General features: G+C 36.0%; 1 protein-coding gene across 1 annotated transcript in view; it reads right to left on the reverse strand.

Annotated features, from left to right (window-relative positions):
• LOC121739822 (hemicentin-2) overlaps positions 1-24,054 on the reverse strand; it is a 115,646-nt gene extending 91,592 nt beyond the window's left edge. Inside the window, exon 1 of the mRNA XM_042132403.1 lies at positions 23,692-24,054. Within this exon, the coding sequence (XP_041988337.1) occupies positions 23,692-23,743 (52 nt within the window). The 5' untranslated portion in view covers positions 23,744-24,054. The remainder of the gene's footprint in view (positions 1-23,691) is intronic.

A 24,054-nucleotide genomic window follows, 5' to 3' on the forward strand; every position in this document is an offset into this window, starting at 1 on the left:
GTTCGTTATTCGGCGTTAAAGTGTCCTTCAGCGAACTGCTAAACTAATTTGCTAAAAAACTCAGCCCGCCAATTTTCATTCCTGAAAACTTTTCGCCGATCCGAACTCGCCAGCTTTTCGTTTCCACTTCAGTTACTACCCGAGTGCCGACCACTTCTAGACAGGTATGAAATTATTTTAGTAAATAAAGCATATTTCAAAATGTACTCGCTCACACTGCACCGCGATCACAGGTACATAAGTAGGTACACAGATTTAGGTCCTATATTATGTTTAAATGTAAGTACTCACTACCTTCTTGAATCTTGATACTCTAGTATACAGTACTTCCAAAAATCTCACTTCAAGATTTTACTTCACGCAATAAAATAAAAATAAAGCGTATGTTAACGCCGACGTTTTATAGTTCCTAAAGTTTTAGCGTTGTGTTATGTTTAAAAATATGTGCCACAACTCCTACAAGTTTATAATTGTACTGACACATGCGTCACCTGCTTGTCGGTTAGTCGAGTACTCCTACAGTAGAGGTAGCTGGGTATTGTTTGACTAATGATGATGAGATTTAGCTCCCTAGACTTAAAGAAATTAGCCCAAGACCGAAAGAAATTCAGCCTGCTTACCGCCGAACTAAATATGAAGAGGGCACTAGCCACTAGATGATGATGATGAGGTTAAACTTATCGTTATTCCTAATTGATTAGAGAGCCGACAGGTTAGGGTTGTATGAAATTGTCTCGTCTTTGGACGGATGAAATTGAGTTTGTCAATCAAGCGCACTCACGGGATAAGCACGACCGAGTAAACACAAGTCTCGGTAAAATATGCTTCTGTTTAACATTATAATACGAAACCCCGACCATGCTATTGGAATATTAAGATAAGAAAAGACCCTGGGAAACGTTTTGCGATTCTCTTTTGGTTTTGATTCGCTCGAATTTCGGACCGTGCAGTCGTGCATTCATATTGTACATCAATGCATTTTTATTTCAGCCGTCTCGAAGATCTGGACCGTGGACTCAAAGGATTATAGGGTTAAATAGCTCCGTAATACAATGACGCTCGATTCTCGAATAAAAATTTAAACTTGGACTTTTTGTTAAACGTTGTGTAAGTCGATCCTCTTTAAGTGGTAAAGCTTTTTCTTCGATCGAGCTGCTTTTTGTTGGGCTACTCGCGTATTTATTAATTTTATCTACTTCAGACTTCAAAAGATAAATTGTATGTTACATGAATATAAAAATACACGTATTTTAGTTAAGGTTAATAAAACGTTCAAAAGCAACATTTGAAAAAAACAAAAGGAATTACCTCAAAATCTGTACGCATATTAACAACACGCATAATAATCGAAACATGTGCTTGTTTAATTTGTTTGTGTTACGGACACGAAGCGTGCGTCGGGCAGCGGACATCGACAACACGCAAACACCAAAAATTTTTAAACATATTGAGAACAAAAAATATTCTTTAAAATTACATATTAGTGATTCCAATACTCGAATCTTTTATTTTAATTCAACACTAATGCAGTTTCACTCCTTTTTTGAGTCATGATTCCTATCAAACTAAAAAGCATTCTCAGAGTCAGATAATATATCATATACAATCAAGTTCTATACCCATTGGGTTTTTCGGTTTCTGAGAGTAGAATAGAGATTAGGTAGTCTTTAAAATCATCACCTAATCAATAATAATTACAAAAATATTAGAGTTTACATAAACGTAATCCAAAAGTTTTATGTTTCGTTCATCTCACTTCTGACGTCCGTCTGAATAATATGATATGGGTAATGGAGTCATTGACTCGTATTTCTTATAAACGCTTCTAACAAATTGTGAAACAGTAGCAAGAGGTTATCAACTGCTAACATGTCGTACAGGAAACTAAACCATTAGTATTAGAATGAATAGCATCAATATACACTCACTTTTGTTATGTGCGTCACGTATTGCCGTCGCGAGCGACTTTCGTCCCTACGTTTATGACCAAAAACACGGTTTTGCTGAAGCAGGCAGTACGCGCCGATTCAAAGAAATTTAGTTCTCAGCGAAACACACGTATATCTCTATTCTCCGTTAACCTCGACGAGTAAATGTGAAAGAAATAAGAATGATTGGGGCGAAATCACGAGAAAATCGCTGATGAGAATCGCATAGTAAAGACACAAATAACGCTTGTGAATGATAACGACCGATACAGAATGTAAATAAGGTGTATAAATGTCTATTGGTCTCTTGGTAGTTGGTACCATTGATTTATTTTAGCTCTTGTCTATTTCTCAAGCTTTTGGTCACCCGAAGGAAATAAAACAATAAATTAATTTATTGAAGACGTTAACTTTAGGAATCAATGACATCATGTTTTGCACCTTCTGTTTCGCATTTTTACCGTTGTATTGTATGTACAGACTACACGTGTTTTTCTCTCGCTTCTCTTTTACTATTTATTTACCTGTATTATGTATACGGTAGACGGTAGTGTATCGTCAAACATTTCGCAAAATTCATCAATATTATTTTATTTCATTTAGGTAATCCTTTCTGAATCTGTAGCTAATAACCTTGGATTTTCTGATAGTATTTTTGGTTGACAACACTAACTCAGATAGTAAACTCTACCTCTAATTTTTAATTTTTCTCAGTTTTAAGTATTCAATGCATATTTTAACGGACTACGGCGACGCCAGAAGATTACTTTAATTTCAAAATTATTCTAGCTCTACTTAGCATATTTTAAGTGATCAAATAACAATGCATGCGCCTAACAGTCGGCACTCGGCATCCTGCGTCTGAGCGTGACTCGTGGTTCAAGGTGAAGGCCCTATTCCCCATGCATGCACGTTTGAACTGCGTGTGAACACAAGCCACCTTACTCATTACTTCAAATTCTAATGCCCGAAAAGTTCTTACATTTAGGATTTTTTTATAGAAATCAGAATGTTATTAAGGTGACGCCGCGTTAAAGTAAAAAAGAAATGGAAAGGGCGTAAGCGACAAAATGGTTTTTGTCGCGTAATTTAAAAACTATAAAATATATTTCATATGAGCTATGGGCAAATTATAGTGTATGCTTGAACTAATCTATGTACAAATTTTGGAAGCTTAAATCACTCTCCTCTTTTGGCAAAATCAGAATCCCTGTTTTTATAGAGGTCTTTTTGATTATTCTGTGTTATAAAAGTTGACCAATCGTGTTATGCTATGGGTAATTCAAAGATAAAGACATGATGAATACTGACAATTAACTTTAATTTCTTAGCTTTAATAGGCATTGTTGAGAAAAATCGATATCGCTGCAGTCAAATTATCACGGCGTCTCCTTAATTTGATGACGCGTTTGATTGGTCAACAATCAGTAATGATAGTAATTAATAGATAAGTATAATCCCGTCGTAGAGTTTAAAACTTACCGGAAAAGTACCACTCAATTTATCTCGCGAAATGTTCATCCGAAAACCACTTCATTCGTCTCGCGCGTAAATCTTGTAAAATATGTTTTTCCAATACATTTGACGAGATTTAGAAGTGTAATAAATCTGAAATATCAATGAAGTTAATAAATCCATCAACGTAAGGCAAAAGAATTGCGAAACCGACCAGTCAGTTCGTTATTTAGTTAGCGCGCCGACTGATTTACGCACCCCAACTGTCCACCGTGACGAATTCTACAGTTTTTTTTTCGTAACGAACAGGTAAGGGTCAGGATAATATTATGGTATTTTTATGGACTCAAGAGCTAAAGTTACCATTCCTTTATTTTCAACTTATTATACTTATCAGAAAACATGTTACTTTTTTTATAAAAATCGATGGCATTATTAATTTGAACATAAGGTGATGCACCGATTCGTGGGGTTGCACCCTCAACAACCAAATCTGGTACGCGGGCGGCGGGTCGTCGCGCCATCAAATATTTACGTTTACAAACCGACATGAGAGCTACTACATAATTCACCATTTCAGTTGCGAAAGAATATGGTGGGTAGAACAAAAGAACCGTTCGGAAAATACGCGAAATTTCTATGTTAATTTAATTGGTATCATGGTTTTACGAGAATTGGAAAGCGATACCGCCAAAAGGACCACGAAATTTTATAAAATCAAACAGCAGACCACGATTTACTGTAACATAAAGTCGGTCGCTTTCAGTGCATTTCGGAGAATACGGCTGCACTTTATTGATACGTATCCAAAAGTGTTCAGAAATAATATTCAGGGGAGCGTGCAAAATAAAACTTGGCTTCGGGCGAGTATCGAGCCCCGCGGTAGAGTGCCGTTGCATTTTTTTGATTTGGATGCACAGCACAACTCACACAAGGTAGTCGACGCAGTTTACCTGCTGAGCCGGTTCCTGTGCTATCTCCCTCCCACCCCCGGGCCCGGGTGATGCCGTCCCGCTCGCACCACGGTATCCACACGCAGCTTGCGATCGTGCAGCCACAGTGAAACGTGATCGGTTTACCTGCCCCATACGGACACAATATGTTTCTTCCAGTTTTTTTCCCTATTGTGGATTTACTAAACTTTTGTAACAATTCACTCTTTATTATTAGTGAGTTCTGGTTTAAACATTCTTTGAAGTTGGCCAATTCTGCTGAACGCTCTTTAAATGACTATCAAATTAAGAAGTAGTATTCCTCCTAAATTATTTCAAACTAGCTGTTGCCCGCGACTTCGTCCGCGTGGACTTCAGTTTATAGCGCGCGATGTCAACAAAATTGGTGTCAAAAGCTTTTATAAAAAAAACCCTGGTACCCCTTAAATCAATACAGCTGTGCAGTGTGCAAACAATAAGTACTTCATTTTTGTATGTTAAACTTTATATATTATGCCAAATTTTAAAACTTATTTAGCCCCCCAATTACACAACTTTACCCATAAACTATTTATCATTGATAGGTTTAGCCCCAATTTCACCAACGTCTGTCAGTGTTAACAGCTTGTTAAATTATCCTGTCTTCTCTTTCATTCATATGAAAAACGAAACAGCTAACGTGATACTAATTCGAGCATTAACTTTAACAGTCGTTGGTGAAATTTGGTCTTAAGGTTACGTCACTGCCTGCACAGATAAAGTACTGAGTTATTTAATACCGTAGAATTGATATAACAATCGAAAAAAATCGAGACTTAAATGTAAGATGATACCACCTCTTATAGAAAGACTTTTGAGCAAGCGTCAGCGCGATGTAGAAGACGCACGGCGCCATCTATTATGAATTTTTTGAACAAATTTACGACCCTTACAACCCTTTTTTCCAGTAAAAAAGTAGCCTATGTCCTTTCTCAGGCTTTAGACTATCAGTATACAAAATTTCATTACAATCGGTTCGGTAGTTTTGGCGTTTGGCGTGAAAGCGAGACTGACAGACAGACAGACAGACAGAGATACTTTCGCATTCATAATATTAGTACAGATTATGTGCACACTGCACAGCTGTTTTTGGGTATTTTGATTAATTAAGGGCCGCGCTACACCGGAATGGCAGCGGCGAGGCGAGCACTTTCAGCGCTGCCATTCCGGTGTAGCGCGCTGCGCGGCCCTAAGAGGGGTACCACTTACCAGGGTTTTTAAAAAGTTTTTAAATTTGACACAAATTTTGTTGACACCGCGCGCTATAAACTAAAGTCCACGCGGACGAAGTCGCGGGCAACAGCTAGTTATGAATAAAAACAATAATATATAATAAAGTAGGTATGATTAGTTCTGTTATAATAATGAAGTAAAAAATAAAGCGCCATCTGTTTTCATATATTAGAATTAAAATGTAAAAATATTTTCTGGATGGAATATAGGCCAACACAACACACTCGAACTCCTTAGAAATGCAGTAGGAGTTCTATAAGATAAAATAGATTGATTATTATTATAGCAAGTGATAATATTAATTAACATAATATTCTAACGTATCAAAAACTATAAACAAAAACACAATAACTAATAAGTATGATTAGTTCTATGTTACAACGAAGTAAAAAAAGCGCCATCTGTTGAATCGTATTAGAACTAAAATGTTCATTGCATCGCGTCGATATATTTCTGGATTTTTTATAATATTATACATAAAATATATTTAAGATTTTTGAAATATTATTTTAATACACATCCAAGACCCAGGAACATTGAAAACTTTTTGTTCCGCCTGCGGGACTCGAACCCAGGACCCCCGGGATGAGCGCTGGCCACGCGCAATGCGAAGTAATTTTCATCGATATTTTCATGGAAATAAGATATTTTCCCACATCAAAATGTAGCCTTTCTCAGACTCTAGAATAACTGTATACAAAATTTCATTGCAATCGGTTCAGTAGTTTTGGCGTGAAAGCGAGACAGACAGACAGACAGACAGACAGACAGACAGACAGACAGACAGAGATACTTTCGCATTTATAATATTAGTATAGATTGTAAATTCTTTAATCTTTGGGAGTTGGGACCCCTAACGGTAAAATACAAGTCGGAACGTAATAAAACATCATTAATGGTTATTACTTTGTAAGATTTAGATATTTTTATTAGAACCGAATTTGATATGCGAGTAATTAATGTGTAAACATTACTTCCTACCTAATTAAGGTAATCACTAGCGAAATTAGGAAGATATAATATTATGTTCGTATTATCAGTAGTCAAATTACTGCCTATAGGCTTACAAATATCTATTCAACTGGTCCAACATAAGCGAACAAGGAAGTAGAGATCGGTAAGTTCCGCCCCTAACGCAACTTGTGCCCCATATTTACTATTGAGCCCATAACAAGCAAAATCCTTATAAAAAACAATATTTCCTCTGGTTACTGGATATACATATACAGGAACGAGCCTTACCATAATATTTAACCTTATATTGTTCTTTCTCTCTCTTTCCATTTTCTTCGGCTTTACTTGCCACTTACTAGCCGCGCCAGCCGAATCTCTACAAATTATATTTAGCTTTAGCTTTTAAAGGGTTAGCTGTGTGTTTTTTTAGAAAAACCAACCTTTGCTACTGTCTATGCCCTATAACTTACTAAAGCAAGTTACACATACATTATATAGTATATTGTGTATCAGACGGAACATAAACTATGTGATGTATTAGAACATATTAGGACCGTCAAAGCTCTGCCGGTATTTCGTAAGTTACAATGAAAGCGAGATATTATGTTAAACAATATCGCACTGGAATGTTTTAATTTATATTAATGAAGTCGTAGCTCGGTTTAATCTTCAGTTTGTGGCGGGCCGCGGGATTCATCCATTATCATAATAGCAAGTTTCATACAAAAGATTTTATCAAAACTTTTATTGTTTTCCGCCTACCCGTCTTATCTATTTTCGGAAAATACAAATGATATTAAAGTACAGAGTTAGATTACACTGATAGTATTTATTCTTGTTTAGTTTGTGTTTATCAAGGTATTAATCGTGCAGAGTACAGACGCGCAGAATGCAGAGTCCTCGAGCGACGTATTCTAAGACTATGTTTTGACAATTAATTCTATGAAGACTGTGTACTCTCATCTGACGTCTCTCCATGGGCGTATATAAGAGGGGGTGTCCTGGGGGTCCGGACGCCCCCCCCCCCCCCATTACTATCCATCTTACTTGTCCAATTTCGACAATAATATATTATGAACCTCGCCGATTAAAATCGGTGCGGTACATGTATAAAAAATATTTTTGATTTTCTAAACACGTTGCCTATTTGCTGTTTGCTGCTGCGGAACTCTTCATGGGCGATTCCAACTCGCACTTGGCCGCTTTTTTACGTTAGGGACCCCCCCTTATCAAAGCTATATATACGCCCGTGCGTCTCTCACATAAGATATAGGCTATAGCATAATATTCATAGCTTAACTTTCATAGAGTCCAGCTTGCTCTACATTCTAAGCAAGCTTTCCCCAAGTTATCAACACCCACGGCGCGCAATAAAATTCTATAAATGGATATTTTGTGCATGGACGTGCTGTTTAACAATGGCACCGAGTACCTGCTACCTCGTACAATAGACAATCCGTGAAACATTTGTGTAAGGGTCAGTTCCCACAGAAAAGATAGGGATATAAAATTGAAATATCAAGCGGCGTTAAATATGTCAAAACTGGTATTTAGTCACTACCAATCGCCTATATCTCTTAAGGGTTCCGAGAGAGTAGATATTTGGCAATAATAATAGTGCAGTTAACAACGCCGATATTGGTCTACTTTCGGTGTAAACATCTACTTTCTCTAGAGGGTTCTTAGGAGAGAGTAGATATTTGGCAATGGAGTGCAGTTAACAATTAAAATTTAAAACTGAACACTTACGTTCAAAATAGCTGCCGGATGTTCGACACCGACGAGAGGACGCCACATGTCGGCTTACTCCGAAACTAAATCCCGTCCCGTGCACATGGCGAGACACAAAAAATGATAAAAAACGCGATCCGATTCCCCTCTTCAGCTAATAGCCAACACTTTGGAATTCCTCCCCATGTGCTTAGATTATTGTATCATCGGCGGCCCATTAAAACTTAAATGCCACATTAAAGTATCAACGTGGATTTTAAACGCATTCGAAGAGTTTTACGGACATTAGAGTCTTTGGCGATTCGATTTTTATTTGGAAATACATACTTACTAGGAATGCCAATTATAGGACTTACTCAACTTTAAAGTGGCCAATAATTGGGTGTTTTACTTTATTTTAATCGGTCCGATTTGAAGTCTCATTCATCGATTTGGGATTTCGATTTTCGGCTTGCATCAGTGGCAGCTACCGCCCGATTGAATTGCCATTTCGAATTGAAGCGCACCGGGGAATACCGAGCTGACAGTTTGCCGAGTGACGACAAACACGAGGACGAAAATTATAATTAGATACTAACGACGGACTTAGTTCAACACACGGAAAGGACTAGGAGCACCCGGGCTTATACCACAATATAAATAATATACAGTAAACAAACTTTAAAACAAGAACAAAGTGTTAGAGTCGGATTAGAATGTAAGCAGTAAGAAGCACACTATTGTCTATTAGACATTTTTTCAAATATCTGTAGAGACTAGAATAATGCGGTTTTTCGCGTGCATAAAACTTGTTTCTTTGATGCTCTCGAAATTACATTTTTGAAGAACAATGTTGTTACGCTACTGCATTATATTATTAATATTTATACTGTGCAGTTTGTACTTATACCAGGTACTAGGTAGCGTCTGATGAGTCTGTGAAATTCAACTGCAGCAAGTTGAGATAATTATTTCGTTAGTTACTTTTTGTTTAAATGTTCTTAATTTTAATATATAATAATATGTACTTTAAGCTAATGTGTGAATTACTTTGTTTTAAATAAAACACAAAGTGCAAATTTCACCATAATTTTAAACATATTTTTCTATCTCCCTTTGTAATAAATAAAGAGAAATGAAATAAAAGAGAAAGGAAACATTAGACAAGCAAATGATACATACTTGTGTCGGCGAATTTAGGACAAAATCTATAACAACTTTAATACAAAAGCTCGATATTCTCAGCTGTCGAGTGTCGAGTCGAAGTTTATTATAATACGGAGTCATTAAAAATGTTCCGAACTAATTATAAACTTTTACATGAGGTCGCAACTCGCAACATGCTTGTTTCCCCAAAATGTTCAAAAACTGCAACTCACAACAACTTCCAACGAAGTTTGATATAGACGTCGACAATTTCAGGAATCCGAGAGTAGGTTCTCGTACTATACTGTCTTAAGGCTCCCATATTATATACTTCCCGATCGATCCGGTCGGACTGATCACATTCCGACCTGACAACACTCTTGTATTCAAGTGTATGTGCAAGAGTCCTGTAATCAGTCCAATCGGCAGGGTAATTTAGTATGATGCGATAGCAATGTGACAGGCGAAAATTGTACAATATCTCCTGTCTATCGCCTGTTACATTGTTGTCACAGGAATCAAGATACAAAAACATCCTGGATTGATGCTCCCTGATGCGTCCCCGTTTTTACCTTCCTTTAAAAATCCTAACCGTTCAGAAAAAGGAGTCGTAGAAAGTACATAAGTACAGAGAAATAGATGATGATTGACGCTACGAAGTACGATCAGATATGGGAACACTAACATGAACTCTATAACAGCTAAGAAGTAAAGTGGAGTTATGGGAAAATGTCGTGCGAAATGGAAGTGGGAACTGACATTGTCTGCGTGGAACCGCCCATTGTGCCTGTACCTGTACAGGTAAGAATTAATAATAACTTATGCACAGTGCAACTACATAGGATAGAAATCACAACCATCCAAATCGCTTCTATCCTCTATAATCTGTGCTTCTAGCCGATCCATTAGTATAGAGTATAGACTATAGACTACTCTATAGTCTATAGTCTATACTCTATAGTTCTTTGCACATTCTCTATACTACTATAGAGAATGTGCAAAGAACGTAACAAAATGATGCGATAACGGACTGAAAATAAAAGGAGCGATAAAAATGTATGCAACTGTTGAAAAACCGGCCAAGTGCGAGTCGGACTCGCGCACCGAGGGTTCCGACAGCTTAAAGGTATTATAGACCTGAGTATTTGGTATGAATTTCAATTTAATACCTCTACGCGTTTATGAGGAAATGGGTAGTAAGTTTAAAATTATTAAAAAAAATATATTATGTGATGTAACTAAAAATTTATGGTTTTCGTAATTTTTCCTTTATCTATGCTATAAGACGTTGCTTCGTACCAAATTTCAAGATTCTGAGTTCACGGGAAGCACCCTGTAGGTTTTGATTCCCTTGCAAGTGTCGAAAATTTGCGGCATAAACGGCTGTATCTTTTGATTGCGTTGGCTTAGAAGTTTGATTTTTTCACAGCTTCAAGGGACAGTAGACTTGAGTAATTGATATAAATTTCAGCTTCATACCTCCACGCGTTCCTGAGAAAAAGGGTCTTGACAGACGGACAGACGGACAACAAAGTGATCCTATAAGGGTTCCGTTTTTTCCTTTTGAGGTACGGAACCCTAAAAATTACTAAAACATGGGTGTTTTGTGCATCTCTTTCTAGATTTTAAAAGAACGAATTTTAGACTTTGTATGCGTAGCGACTTGCGAATATCATAAATTTACGATTTACGGCCCACATTAGCTTTTGCCCTGACTACTTTAAACGTTATGTTTTGAATATTGATGACTTTTAGATTATGATTACTATTATTATTAGTAACTATTGACATCTCAATTGATATTGAATTTGTAAAAAAAAAACACAAATTGACATATTGTATAACATTTTTAAAATTATTATATTTTTAATAAAAATAAGTTTGACAGACTATACCTATAAATTTGCACGCCACCCAAAGGCAAATTAAGAGAACTTGAACACCTCTATAACACCATATCACACCATATTGTACCTTATTTCAGCAAATAAATGATTTTGAATTTAAATTTATGTTTGTTATTTTAAATCCAAAATGTAGTTCAATTAGACGATTTTATGAATCGAGATCGATTTATTTCTATCTTATATCTTTAAACGAGCAATTCTTGTATATATATACATATATAATTAGAATCTCGGTATCGGCTCCAACGATTTTCATGAAATTTAGTATATAGGGGGTTTCGGGGGTGATAAATCGATCTAGCTAGGAACCATTTTTAGAAAATGTCATTTTATTCGTGTTTTATCGAATACAGAGCAAAGCTCGGTCAAATAGCTAGTAATACTTCAAACTGCATATTCCCAACAATAAGGATACGCAAAAAGGGTACATGAAAGCAGCGTATTTATTACTTGTTCACTGATTTTGTAAACATTTATTTACCCGAACATTGCCATTTATTATTTACATCAATAACTCGAAGGGAGAACGTTGCGAACATTTGGAAGCCGACTGCAAATCGACAACAACAAACAGGGCTCGTCAAATATTTAATACAAACCACAAAGGCCGCGATTCTAAATTAAATATCGGTCTGTTTTAGTTTCATTATTGTTAAATATTCGGGATATTTTTAATTCAGTTTGAAACTAAATGTGTGCGGACTGCGCGGCGAATGGATGTTACGGCGAGCTCAATAAAATCAAATTGGTTCAGTTCTAACAATCTGCCTATTCTTGGTTTATTGAGCTATTAATATTGCTAATGGGAAATCTGTGTGAGATTGACGGCTTCCTATTAATCCAACGGTAGAGCTGTGGAATAGCTTTCGAAGATGCAGCACAAAACTATTCTCTCTGTCTGTCTGTCTGTCTGTAAGTCTGTACTAAATTAAAATGCATAGATAAACCATTAAATTATTGTAAATATTGAATATGTAAATTTTAAAATGGATGGATGGATGGATGGAAAATAAAAATTACAGTCACTAAATCATTTTAAGAATCGATCACCTAGGGAGCTACGAATAATAAAAACTACTAGGAGTATTACAATATATCGGTACGAGCTTTTGCCCGCGGCTTCGCTCGCGTTAAGAAGTATTATTATATACAAACTTTCATCCCCTATTTTAATCCCTTGGGGTTGGAATTTATAAAAATCCTTTCTTAGCGGATAACATCTACCTGCATGCCAAATTTCAGCCTGAACCGTCCAGTGGTTTGGGCTGTGCGTTGATAGATCACCATGTCTGTCAGTCACCTTTGAGTTTTATATATATAGATATCGGGGGTTTATTTGCTGCTGACACATCGATTGCGAGTTGCGAGTGGTGTACCGTAAATGGAGATCGTCGTCGTGGAGTCGACGCAGACGCTCTATTTTGGTCCACGTTCATTACTGTCGTCTGACGACTGCCCGAGACCTCTCCTGAGTAATTTAAAATTCCATGTACAAATTCGTTAGCGAATTAAAAATGCAAATATTCGCAAAAATCTACAAGAAAGAACCACGTAAGTAACATTTTGCAACATAAGCACAATTACTCATTTTTTCCCTTATAATAATTTGAAAAAATCATGTAAGTATTTTTTTTGTAACTACCCACTAACTACCCAATGTATGTTTATTTTACGCATGTAAGTCATCACTCTTATCATCTGATTAATGTATATGGCTACACATAGTGTTTTTTTTTTGTTACAAATCATTTTACAAAAAAACTTTTACTTAGGTAAGCAAGTGGGATAACGAGGTGGTTATCCCACTCACGTCTTTAATTATAACTTAAATACGTCCTATTCAATAGGCTTCGATAGTACTGCGAGTAATATGCGGGTAGACCAAGGGAAAGGGAAAGGTATAATTTGAACAGAACTTACAGCGAACTTAAAACTTAGCGACAATACTAATGTAGTAGATAGGTAGTACATATTAGTATGTAAATGATTCAACCTGACCTTAAAGGTCCGGTACACAGAGTAAAATGACGTCGACCAACAGCCAACATTTTGTAATGCGTGGGTGGATATGAGTAACACTTGGAAAAACATATTGTGATCAATTCTATAACCGAAATCTGTATATTGCGTTGTCAGAAATCCACATGGTATGGTATTTTTTACGAAAACCTGTATGTTATCAAAAATCCACTATTCAGAACGTTATTTTTTACCAAAATCTATGTCAGAGAATCCGCGCTACAAAATACCAGGAAACACAAAAACTCACAACACAATATTGCCGTGGTGTTATTTCTATTGTATTCGGGGATATTCAAGCTACCTGCAGTATTTAGATGTGGCCATGGCTTATTCATGCTATACCAGCATTAATCAGGGCTACAACCAAAAAGTTCTCTTTAAAAACGTTCAATTCCCCCTGGCACTTAGGTATCCTATTGTTTTCCCCGTTTAGTACTAAAATATAGTAAAAATATGTCAGTTTTTATATTTTCATAGACTATTACCCTTTGTTCGTCAGACAAAGACTATACGTACCCTCATCGTTTGAATAACAAAAAATACGTTACATTAAGGGTCCTGAGTTATTGCGCCGTTTCTCTGTTTACTTTAGGTCGGCGGCTTTACATTAATAAATTAATTTTATTAATCAAACTGAAGACCTGGACTTTTTCTTTACATTAAAAATAAAGTCGTCTCCGCTCACTGCACATTTAGAACTAGAGCTAGTCGCTCAACAGATTTTAACGCAATTTGCAACGACAAATAAAGCAAAGAATGTATAAAGTTTTTAATAATATTATACATAGTATACAGGTAGTAAAATGTAATAAAGCAAAGTCATAATACTTTACGATGTGGCACATGAATGGAGTCCCCTGTATGGAATTAATTCACTGTAAAAGTAGCAATCTGTGAAAATTTCAGAACTCTAGCTATGGCGGTTCTTGAGGTACCTACAGCCTGGAGACAGATAGACGGACAGACAACCCGTTTTTACTCTTTGGGTACGGAACCCTAAAAGCGGAACCCTATTACTAAGACTTCGATATCTATCTGTCCGTCTGTCTGACTCCAGACTGTATCTCAGGAACCGCTGTATGTAGTCTTCTAAAATTTTCACAGATTGTGTATATCTGTTGCCGCTATAACAACAAATACTAAAAACAAAATAAATTAAATATTTAAGGGGGCTACCGCCTACCATACAACAAACGTGATTTTTTTGCTATTTTTTGCTCGATATCAATGATAGCCAAAGATAGGCACTTGAAATGTTCACAAAATACTCAGTTGTACGCTTCTTTAATAGTTAATAATGAAATTAAATTAAATATTTAAGGGGGATTACCATACAACAAACGTGTTTTTTTTTGCTATTTTTTAATGGTCGGATCATGTCAATTCAATGTTTATTGTGATTCACAATAAATTGTGAACTGTCTAGACAGACGCCACACGACCAAACTACGTAGGTCCCCCATCTGCCTAGGAATCAACTTCTCTGATAGTACAAAACAATATGGTTATAACTGATTATTTTTGTGCCAACCCTACTTAAAAATTTCTAGCCAGAAAACAATGGATCATAAAAGTGGGAAATCGCTAGATGAAAATATGTTTAAAAATTTATCTAATATGTATTATGTATCTGGTAATTGGACCCATTGGGTCCAATATTTTGGGTCGAATCTCAGTACTCTTACTTAAAGAGTTTATAAAGGTAGTAGTTACATGAAGACATGGTACCATTAAAATTAAGTAAGTATAGGGGGATTGTTTAAACTTTAAAATTACTAAATCGAAATTTTGCCCTGAATTAAGTAACTTTGTACCAAAACTTGATTACTTAATTTCTAACGGCGGACACTTAATTACATTTAATAACATAATTGACTAAAAGTATAGAATTCAAGTTAAATATCATAACAGAATGTCTAAGTAAGTGCCTTTAATCACCAAGCTATTGATTTTTAATTACAAGCTGTAACGAAGTAGTTTTACTACACCCTAACTATATCAACCATATCTTGTCCTTGAATGAGTGAACTTACATTTGTTATTGTTTGTCAGCGAGCCTGTAATTCGGTATGTAATTCGGTCGGGCTATATGAACTTAACAGTATACTAATGATATTATTATTACTACGGATTTGATCCGACATGACTCAACTAAATAACGTAGGTCCGCCATCTGTGTATGAATCGATTTCTCTCATGGTACCTACACACTAACGTAGCACCAGTTTCACCAATACCAATATTTAAGACTAAGTTGATTGCTTTTAAAATATCACGTTATTCTCTTCTCTACCTATTTCTTATTGAAGAAGAAAGCATTCTGACAAACGCATAGACGTAAATGAAATTGGTACTAAACGGCAGATGATGAACATCTAGTATCCATCAAAAGCCAGTGTTATTTATAAATAACCAGGCAAACTGGACCCGCGACTCGCGAGCATTCCACGTGAAAAAGCCGACCTGCAGCTTCTTGTGGTTTAATGAAACTCAACACAACGACTGACCACTAACCAGTGACTATACACTGAATAATGAGACTACAAACTTTTAAATAACAATGTCGGCAGCAGTTTGTTCGTAAAATCGTGTTTCACGCTAAAAGATAGCATGCACATGAGTTTTATAATGAGTAAATTTTTGCTAAGTGTGTAGTTTTGAATCGTTGATACGAATAGAAAATGAGATGTGATGTGATGACTATGTCACATCCCGGTGAGTCTTCACTCTTTCCGTATTTGGCACGAAAGAGCTGCTATAAAATATTCATTCCCATGTTCCATCGAGGAAATTGATTCCTAGGCAGTTGACGGACCAACGTCATTTGGTCGGATCATGTGAATTCAATATTAATTATTGTGATTTTGTGATCTGTCGGCTGGGTTTGACGTAACGCTACCAAACTACGTAGGTCCCCCATCTGCCCAGAAATCGACTTCTCTGATAGTACATTGTTAATCTGTTACTAAACACTTTAAAAGTATTTCATTCAAAGTGAAGTGCGAATAAATAAGATTAAGTCGTTAAAAATTTATAAAAACCGAGTCCCCTTAAAGCTGAAAAATAAATCTAATAAAGGGGATATTTTCAATTCGCTCCATGCTTTCAGGAATTCGCGTCAGCGTTGAATAAAAAGCCAGGCCAAGTCGTTTTTAATTAAATACAGTTTTCTTTTTTTATCTCGATAGTCGGTCGATCGTAGTTCGAGGAGATAGCGTTACGACCTCGGCTGCACCTGTACCCCAAACCCGTTTCCAAAACGAGATTTCACTCTCTCGACACATCGCCGCGCTTAATTTATACTCTATTCTAAATTCCGTCACATACTTACGCTCTCGGGAGGAGGGCCCAAATTAATAGAAAACAAAACAACGATAGTTTTTGACGCCTATGCGGCAGGAACTACCGACTGCATTGTAATGTTGTTATTATAGAGTCGTGGAGAGTAGTTGTTACATTTTAGAGTTGGATAGTTTGTATTGTAAGATTTGTATGTCTGAGAAGAATGAAGATACTTGAACTACCTGAGTGTACTTTATGAATCTTCCATTGATAACGCCAGGTGTTACTTTATTGATACATACTTATTAGTACGAGTAGTAAAAGCAAAGGACATTATTCAATGTTTGTTGGTGTATCCGTACTTAACTTTTAACTACTAGATTTCCCACTATTTCCTTGCGAAATAAGTTGGTTGTGTGGGAACTGGGAACCATACATTTAGGCGCAATAAAAACCAGCCTATGTCCTTACCCGGTACTCGAAGTAGCTAACTCCATATCTTTTATCAACATCGGTTCAACGGTTTACGCATAAAGAGGTAACTAATAGTCTTTCGAATTTATTACATCAATAAATAATGAATTAAAAATTAAAATATGACACTTAAAAGGCAAGTATTAAATCGGTTGCATTAAGTTTAAACTGGGCCTTTCCGCAGCAGCCTACTTAAAACTTTCCTCCAGTCCACTCCGCGAACAAAGGTGTACAACGACACTGATTATATCGCCGGCCATTTTACATAAACGGATTTCGAGCGACCAAATTGACGTAAACCACTTTTATATTTAAATCGATTTTCAATTTCCAACTTTCACGTTATAATGTTGTGTAATTATTGCATAACGTATTAAGATAATGACACGCTTTTAAGGTAAAATAGGCATATCAGTGTAGAGATTGTAGTGTTTCCGATATACTTACAGGTCTTTATGAGGACTACTGGGTGGAGTAGGGAGGGGGGGAGGCATATTTGGTAATAATCGAGGTCGAGCGCGCGCCGAGACCTCATCACATTAAAACACCGTTACTCGAAACTCATACTCGGAGTATTCGAACATTCGAATTTCAAATGCATCAAAACTTCATCGGCATAGTAGCTAGGTCTTTCCCACTTTCTTTTAATAGGAGCCGAGGTTTTAATTAATTTTAAAACTACGATTACAATTTACAGTTGTTCAGTTTCTGGTTACAACTACAATCATGTACATAATATTCTATTGTTATTTATTTCTGTAAGTACTATTTATTCCACTTTGGGATATTTTAGTATTAATATTTGCACATCAGAATAATTTTTCAGCACACTATAACTCCGCTAATTAACTGAATGCATACCAGAAAAACTAATGCTGATCAAAAAAAACAATAGATTAACTGAACATGTCCTTCAAAAAAAACTTAAACATCATACAAAAGGAGACAACCTTTATAACCAAATTCACACCAAAAATATGGTTCATACATCTGATATATTATTTGTAAAACTAAAATTTTAATTGTTTATCAAAAATACTAACTTGCACTCTAAATTGGACAATCTTACAACGGAATTTCTAAAAACGATATCGAAAGGTGCACCACAAAAAAATCAATTTCTATTATCAAAACAAGTCTACAAATTGGCAAATCGTGCAACTAACATATTTTTAACCTAACTTTATTTTCTTTTTGTTTCTGTTTTACTGAAAAACATGTTGGGGCCTCCTCATCTAACGCCGCACTCACTCCTTTGCGCTCGCTCTTTACTCTTTAGCGACTACAGATATATCTTGATCTATTTCTTTGTTAGCGACGAAGATTTTTGGTAATTATCACGAGATATGGTGAAATGATAAGCCGGAGGCTTAATTATTTTGCAATATATCGGTAAGGAACCCTTTGTGCGCGAATCCGACTCGCTCTTTGCCGATTGTTTATTATTATTGTTTATAAACTGAGTTACCATTCACTGTGCCAAAGTTTAGTCCATGTTAAGTTAGCACTTGATGATTTTTATGTGTTCGAACATAAGAGATTATATTGTGTTTTATTTAGAATAAATAATACTCCTAAAAGTAATTTAGGTGATGGTTTTCCTTTAAAAAGTTGTAGTATGTTTGTTGAACTAAGGAATTCTTAGATATACTATTTTAATAATATTTATTCGTTCAGTAAAGCAGTTTCGCAAATAACTTTAAATAGTATGCTGAATTCGCATTGTTTAGGGTGCATAATTAGTGTGCATGTCAGTATTTTTGGTGAAACTTTCAAATATTTTGATCGAGAAAAGGGAATATACAGATATTGATTTAAATACATGCCTTTCATTATTATCTGTCATTATCTGTCACTTGTACTCAGTACTATCCACTTTTTAAAACACGTTTATTCTGGTTGTTTCAATCGAATCCAACGAGTACATTTATTAATAAACATTACAATAATAAATGAGTTGTACAATTAGGTGAAGCCAAACGAGCATAATTAATTTTGTGAGTTGTGAGTCGCAGAATTTCGGCTGGAAGAAATTCTGCTGCATTCAGTTTCATACAAAAGTCCTGTTTGATTCATACGAGCGTAATTTTGTGAGTCATAATTTGTATGATAAGATACACCCTAACTCCTGAGTTGTTTTTTTACTGACATCGGAGCAATATTTAAATGAGTGTGACCGCGCTGAGCAGCTGCAGGCGCGCCGCTCGGGCGTGCACCGAACGCGCGTACAAAACAACGCAATAGATTTTATGCCGTTCGACATTTCTTCTATCACGGGTTTTTTCATGTAGTTTTTTCAGATATAAAAAACGCCGTGACTTATACGTCAAACAAAATAAAAAGGAAGCTTCTCGGTCAACAGTTGACGTTGTTTTATTTTCTAAGTATTCTTTTGTTTTCTCCCAATTAATCTCTCGATCGTGGATTCGTGGAAATCTATAATTGTTATCGCGGTCGAATGTGACCGCTTGGGAGTTGAAGCATTAATCTTGCTGTTTTGTATATATAACTAAATATCACATCTTCGCTTCGTGACTAATACAAATCTTTTAAAAGTACGAATTAATCGTTTGACTCTTGAAGCTCTACCTAAGTAACTTCCTTATGTCAGAATCAATCTCTGTAGCAGATCATCTCGTCTAATGGGCGATTGGAGACCGCGGCAAATGATCCATGTTTAGCCTTAATTGTTGGTTAATTTTAGCACAGCCACCCACACTACTTGTACTATTATCTATTCTGTGCCCAAACCCACCAAGATATCAAGTGCCATATTAAATTAGTGCAAGATACAACAATTATAGGTCTAAAGGTCTAATCCTAATCATCATAATATTAATACGCGAGCGAAAAACTTTGTAACCCTTTTTACGAAAAATTGGGAAACGTAGGTGCATGAAATTTCGCAGTTATAATTTTAAATAATGGTGAAGGAGTGCATCGCTCCCTTGTGGGAGCTGAAGGTCTAAAGGGGGGGCAGTGTGGGACCCAGAAAAAAAATGGGGGCGTTGTGTAGAGGCTTGGGGGGTGATTTATTTCATCTGGATACATTTTAAAATAAAACAAAGGGGACGCTAAAACATTTTTTTTTTCTTCTGAGAAAACTACTACTAACTAACTAAACTTACTACTAACTAAACTTATTTTGTCTACTCTGGTGGGCAGTAGACAAAATAAGTTTGGGAACCTCTGTTCTAGCTTATGGAAGTTACTACAGTAGACGGTAGGCCCTCGCTAATTTATGATTTTGACATTAGGTACACGGTACACCGTACAGCAGACAGTAGAGAAAACGATTTGTTTCTAAACCATACATTTCCTGAGGTTCCGTTGTAAAAAATAAAAATATATGGAGTAGGTACTCTATAATCCTACAAATTCGCTAATCCGACACGGCCGTGCAAAACATTTGTCGGATTAACGCGGGTCTATTGTATTTGACTTTTACATCTTATGTTATTCATATGATTCGGCTCCAACGTGCCTGCCTTATTGGGAAATCACAGCCCCAAAAAGGCTGGTAGATGCTCGGTTACCGACCATTCCCTAACATGCCATACTTGACTAAAATGCGATCCCCAGCTCGTTTTTAGATCAAATACGAAATCTACATTCGTCACAGCGCAACGGCAAGATGAAGTAGAACTTTTATAAACAAATCATTTTATTCTGAAACACGTTAACTGCTTTAAATAATAAATGCGCTATGCCGATAAACTTTTTGACTTTGAAATTTTATTTCTACTATTTTTACGATGCCATTCCAAAACTTATTTGGATAACGAAGACGTTAACATTTCCATAAATTCCAATTTAAAAAATAATGTAACATAATATTGTTAACATCTCGGAGGTAACATTCAACTTAAATAAAACGACTTTCCTTCATAGAAGCATTTTAAATGGATTAAGTACACCAGTAGAGTGGAATAAAAGCACAGTAAACGCAAGTTGCAACTTCTCAGTATCAGGCAATCTTCGTTCGTTTTATTTTAATTAAAAGTAACTGCCGTGTGCGACTCAGTCGGACTTTATAGATTGCTAAAGGTTTCAATTTAGAGAGCACACAAGAGAAGTTAAATAAAACTGAATAACTTATACGGCGGATATCGTGAAAAGTGTAATTACTAATTAGTAATAATTAGTAAGCATAGGTTTATATTTACCCGACTGCGCTAGAACGGTTATGTTTTATAAAAGCTTGTAAGTATTATGCAGTATGTCTGTATGTTTGGCACGCTTTTCAGCCTGAACGGCTTGATGGATTTTAGCTTGCGTGTGTCGTTAGATTTGTGCTTACTGTGGCTTTAAGAGGCCGGGTGCCATCGAAATTCTCACACATACGTAATACCAAAATCATTTTCTCATACGAAAATATTTAACATGTTTGAGTTATTTTTAACTCAAATATTATGTTAAGGGAGATCGCAGACGACAGACTTTTTGTGCGATCGAGTCTGCGGCGGCCATACACGGCATGGCCGAGCCATTTCGTATGAGAAAATGATTTTGGTATTACGTATGTATGAGAATTTTGATGGTACCCGGCCTCTTAATCGCTTTATACAGAGCTGCTTAAATATTATAAATTATAATTGATACCAATTTATGTTATTATTATTGTTTTCGTAACGAACCTAGTTGGAACTAAAACTTTTGTAGATTTTAGACATGAGACGTTGAGATTTTCAGAGCCCTATCAAAACAAAAAAAACAAACACGTAGAATCGGCAGATATGGCAGTGGACGATAATCTGTTGCAATTAAGATTATATCGACAGTTTGTAAAAGATAAAAACCTGTGGAGCTATCTCCTTTACCTACTTTACATTTTCTTTTGTTTCTTCGCTCCTATACTCCTATTAGTCTTAGCGTGATAAAATATAGCCTGTAGCCTTCCTCGACAAACGGGCTATCCAACACTGAAATAATTTTTCAAATCGGACCAGTAGTTCCTGAGATTAGCGGGTTCTAACAAACAAACTCTTCCGCTTTATAATATGTATTAGTAAAGATAACTTAAAAAAGCTCTAAAAAGCGGTAAGTTACGGCAGAAACTCATGCTCACGGCCACAACTTCCACAGAGCCGTGGCCTTTTTTTAGGTACCTCTGCAGTACTCAGCGAAACATGGCGGTAGCGGTTATTGACTCCCTCTCAAAAACTTGTCATTTTCTATATCAACCGCGATTGACAATGAAGTGTCAGATGTTGTCAATCGTGGCTTCGTATAGAAAATAACAAGTTTTTGAGAGTGAGTCAATAACCGCTATCGCCATGTTTCGCCGAGTACTGCATGTATCTCTGTTTTTAACCGACTTCCAAAGAGGAGGTTACATTATGTTCATCTGTTTATAGTTTAACCATAACTTCGCTGTTCGTGGACCGATCTTTGTTTATTTTGTTGTTGTACAGGGTTGAATCCGAGGTTGACCATGTTCACAAAAATAGTGATCTGACGATGGGATCCATATTTTTTATGTGCAAATAAAGAGTTCATTATTATTATTATTGGTACTTTTGGTGATATTTTGCATCGAAGCTGATGTTTTTGATGATTATTTTGCTTTTTGTGAACCGATTTTCAAAATTCTTGTGTTGTTGTATAGGATATGATCTTAATTTTGTATAACAATTATGAAAGTGATGAGCTGATGATGAGATCTATGAGCAATCGAGGGAAATCCTTGAAATTTATCAAAACACTCAAAGTGGTTAAAATGTTGTTTCTAATAACTTAAACATATTATGTTACGAATAAGATAAATTTCATACGAAGGTGTCTCTTGGTCCAAAGGCACTGAACAGAACTCCTTTGAAGATAAAAGTTTGGAAATTGCAGCATCGCTTCGATAACTGCAAACATTTACCAAAATTTCGCTTACAGTAATATAATATGGATAGTTAATATTCTTAGTGATTATCTACGAATAAAGCCTTGTCTTGTAGATAACTAAAAAGAGTAAAATTATTATTTTTAACAAAAAATTGAACCCGACTTCCAAGGTAAGAACAATATTCTTAAAATGACGTAAAAAGTGTGAAATAATAAGAATTATTTCACACTTTTTAGGTCATTTTAAAAAATAATAATTTTACTTACTCTTTTTTTAAGTTTTGACCGACTTCTTGTACCTGTATGTTATCTGTAAACGCTGAGTTCAGCGCGCAGCGTTATGACAATACAAAAGTTCATCTTGATCAGTTGATTAAGATCATGTTAAGATGAACTTTCGTATGCAGAAGATTGTCTGGAAAGTACAGTAGGATAGTTTTTATTGAAACAATTTTAACATTATAATTATAACTTTACAACTCATAAGTCATTTTGAACCACTGGATTATGGTCTATAATCTATATTTAAGTATTATTATTGGTTGTAACTTTTAAGTTTTAACTCATGTTCGTTTCCTACTTTTAACTTTATTAAACTTAAACATAACTAATTAAACAAGTTTGCTTCATATTATATAGGTCCCAAACTTGTTTTATGAAACTCAAGAAAACAAGGCTATAAGTACTTGCTCAAGAATGTAGATTGTGGCGCGACCGAGTCGCGACTCGCGAGCCGTGAGTGAGTCAGAAAGTAACAATCTAAAATCCGCTTACCTGTGCAGACCAGCAGCAGAGTAAACGGAGAAAGCAGCCGGTGGGTCCCCATGTCGAAGCCGGGCAACTTTCTAATCAATTTCAGCCAGGTATTATCATCCAAATACTACGCGCCCATCTTTGTTCGTGAACTTCTCAAACTCTTAACAACTTTTGATGCACTACACAAAGTTTCAACGGTTCGAATACACTCAACACTGCCACTGAGTAAGTCTCAACTTTATCCAAACGAGCACTGTAAAATTCGAAACGTGAAGTAATCCTCTTTGTGCACTAACTCATGTTCGTTTTCAAAATAAGAAAACTTTCACGTACTTCACTGCGATCGCGATAACCGTACCGAGTTGTAACGGTCGCTGCCGA

This window comes from Aricia agestis, chromosome 2 (assembly GCF_905147365.1).
Source record: "Aricia agestis chromosome 2, ilAriAges1.1, whole genome shotgun sequence".
Taxonomy (NCBI): Eukaryota; Metazoa; Arthropoda; class Insecta; order Lepidoptera; family Lycaenidae; genus Aricia; species Aricia agestis.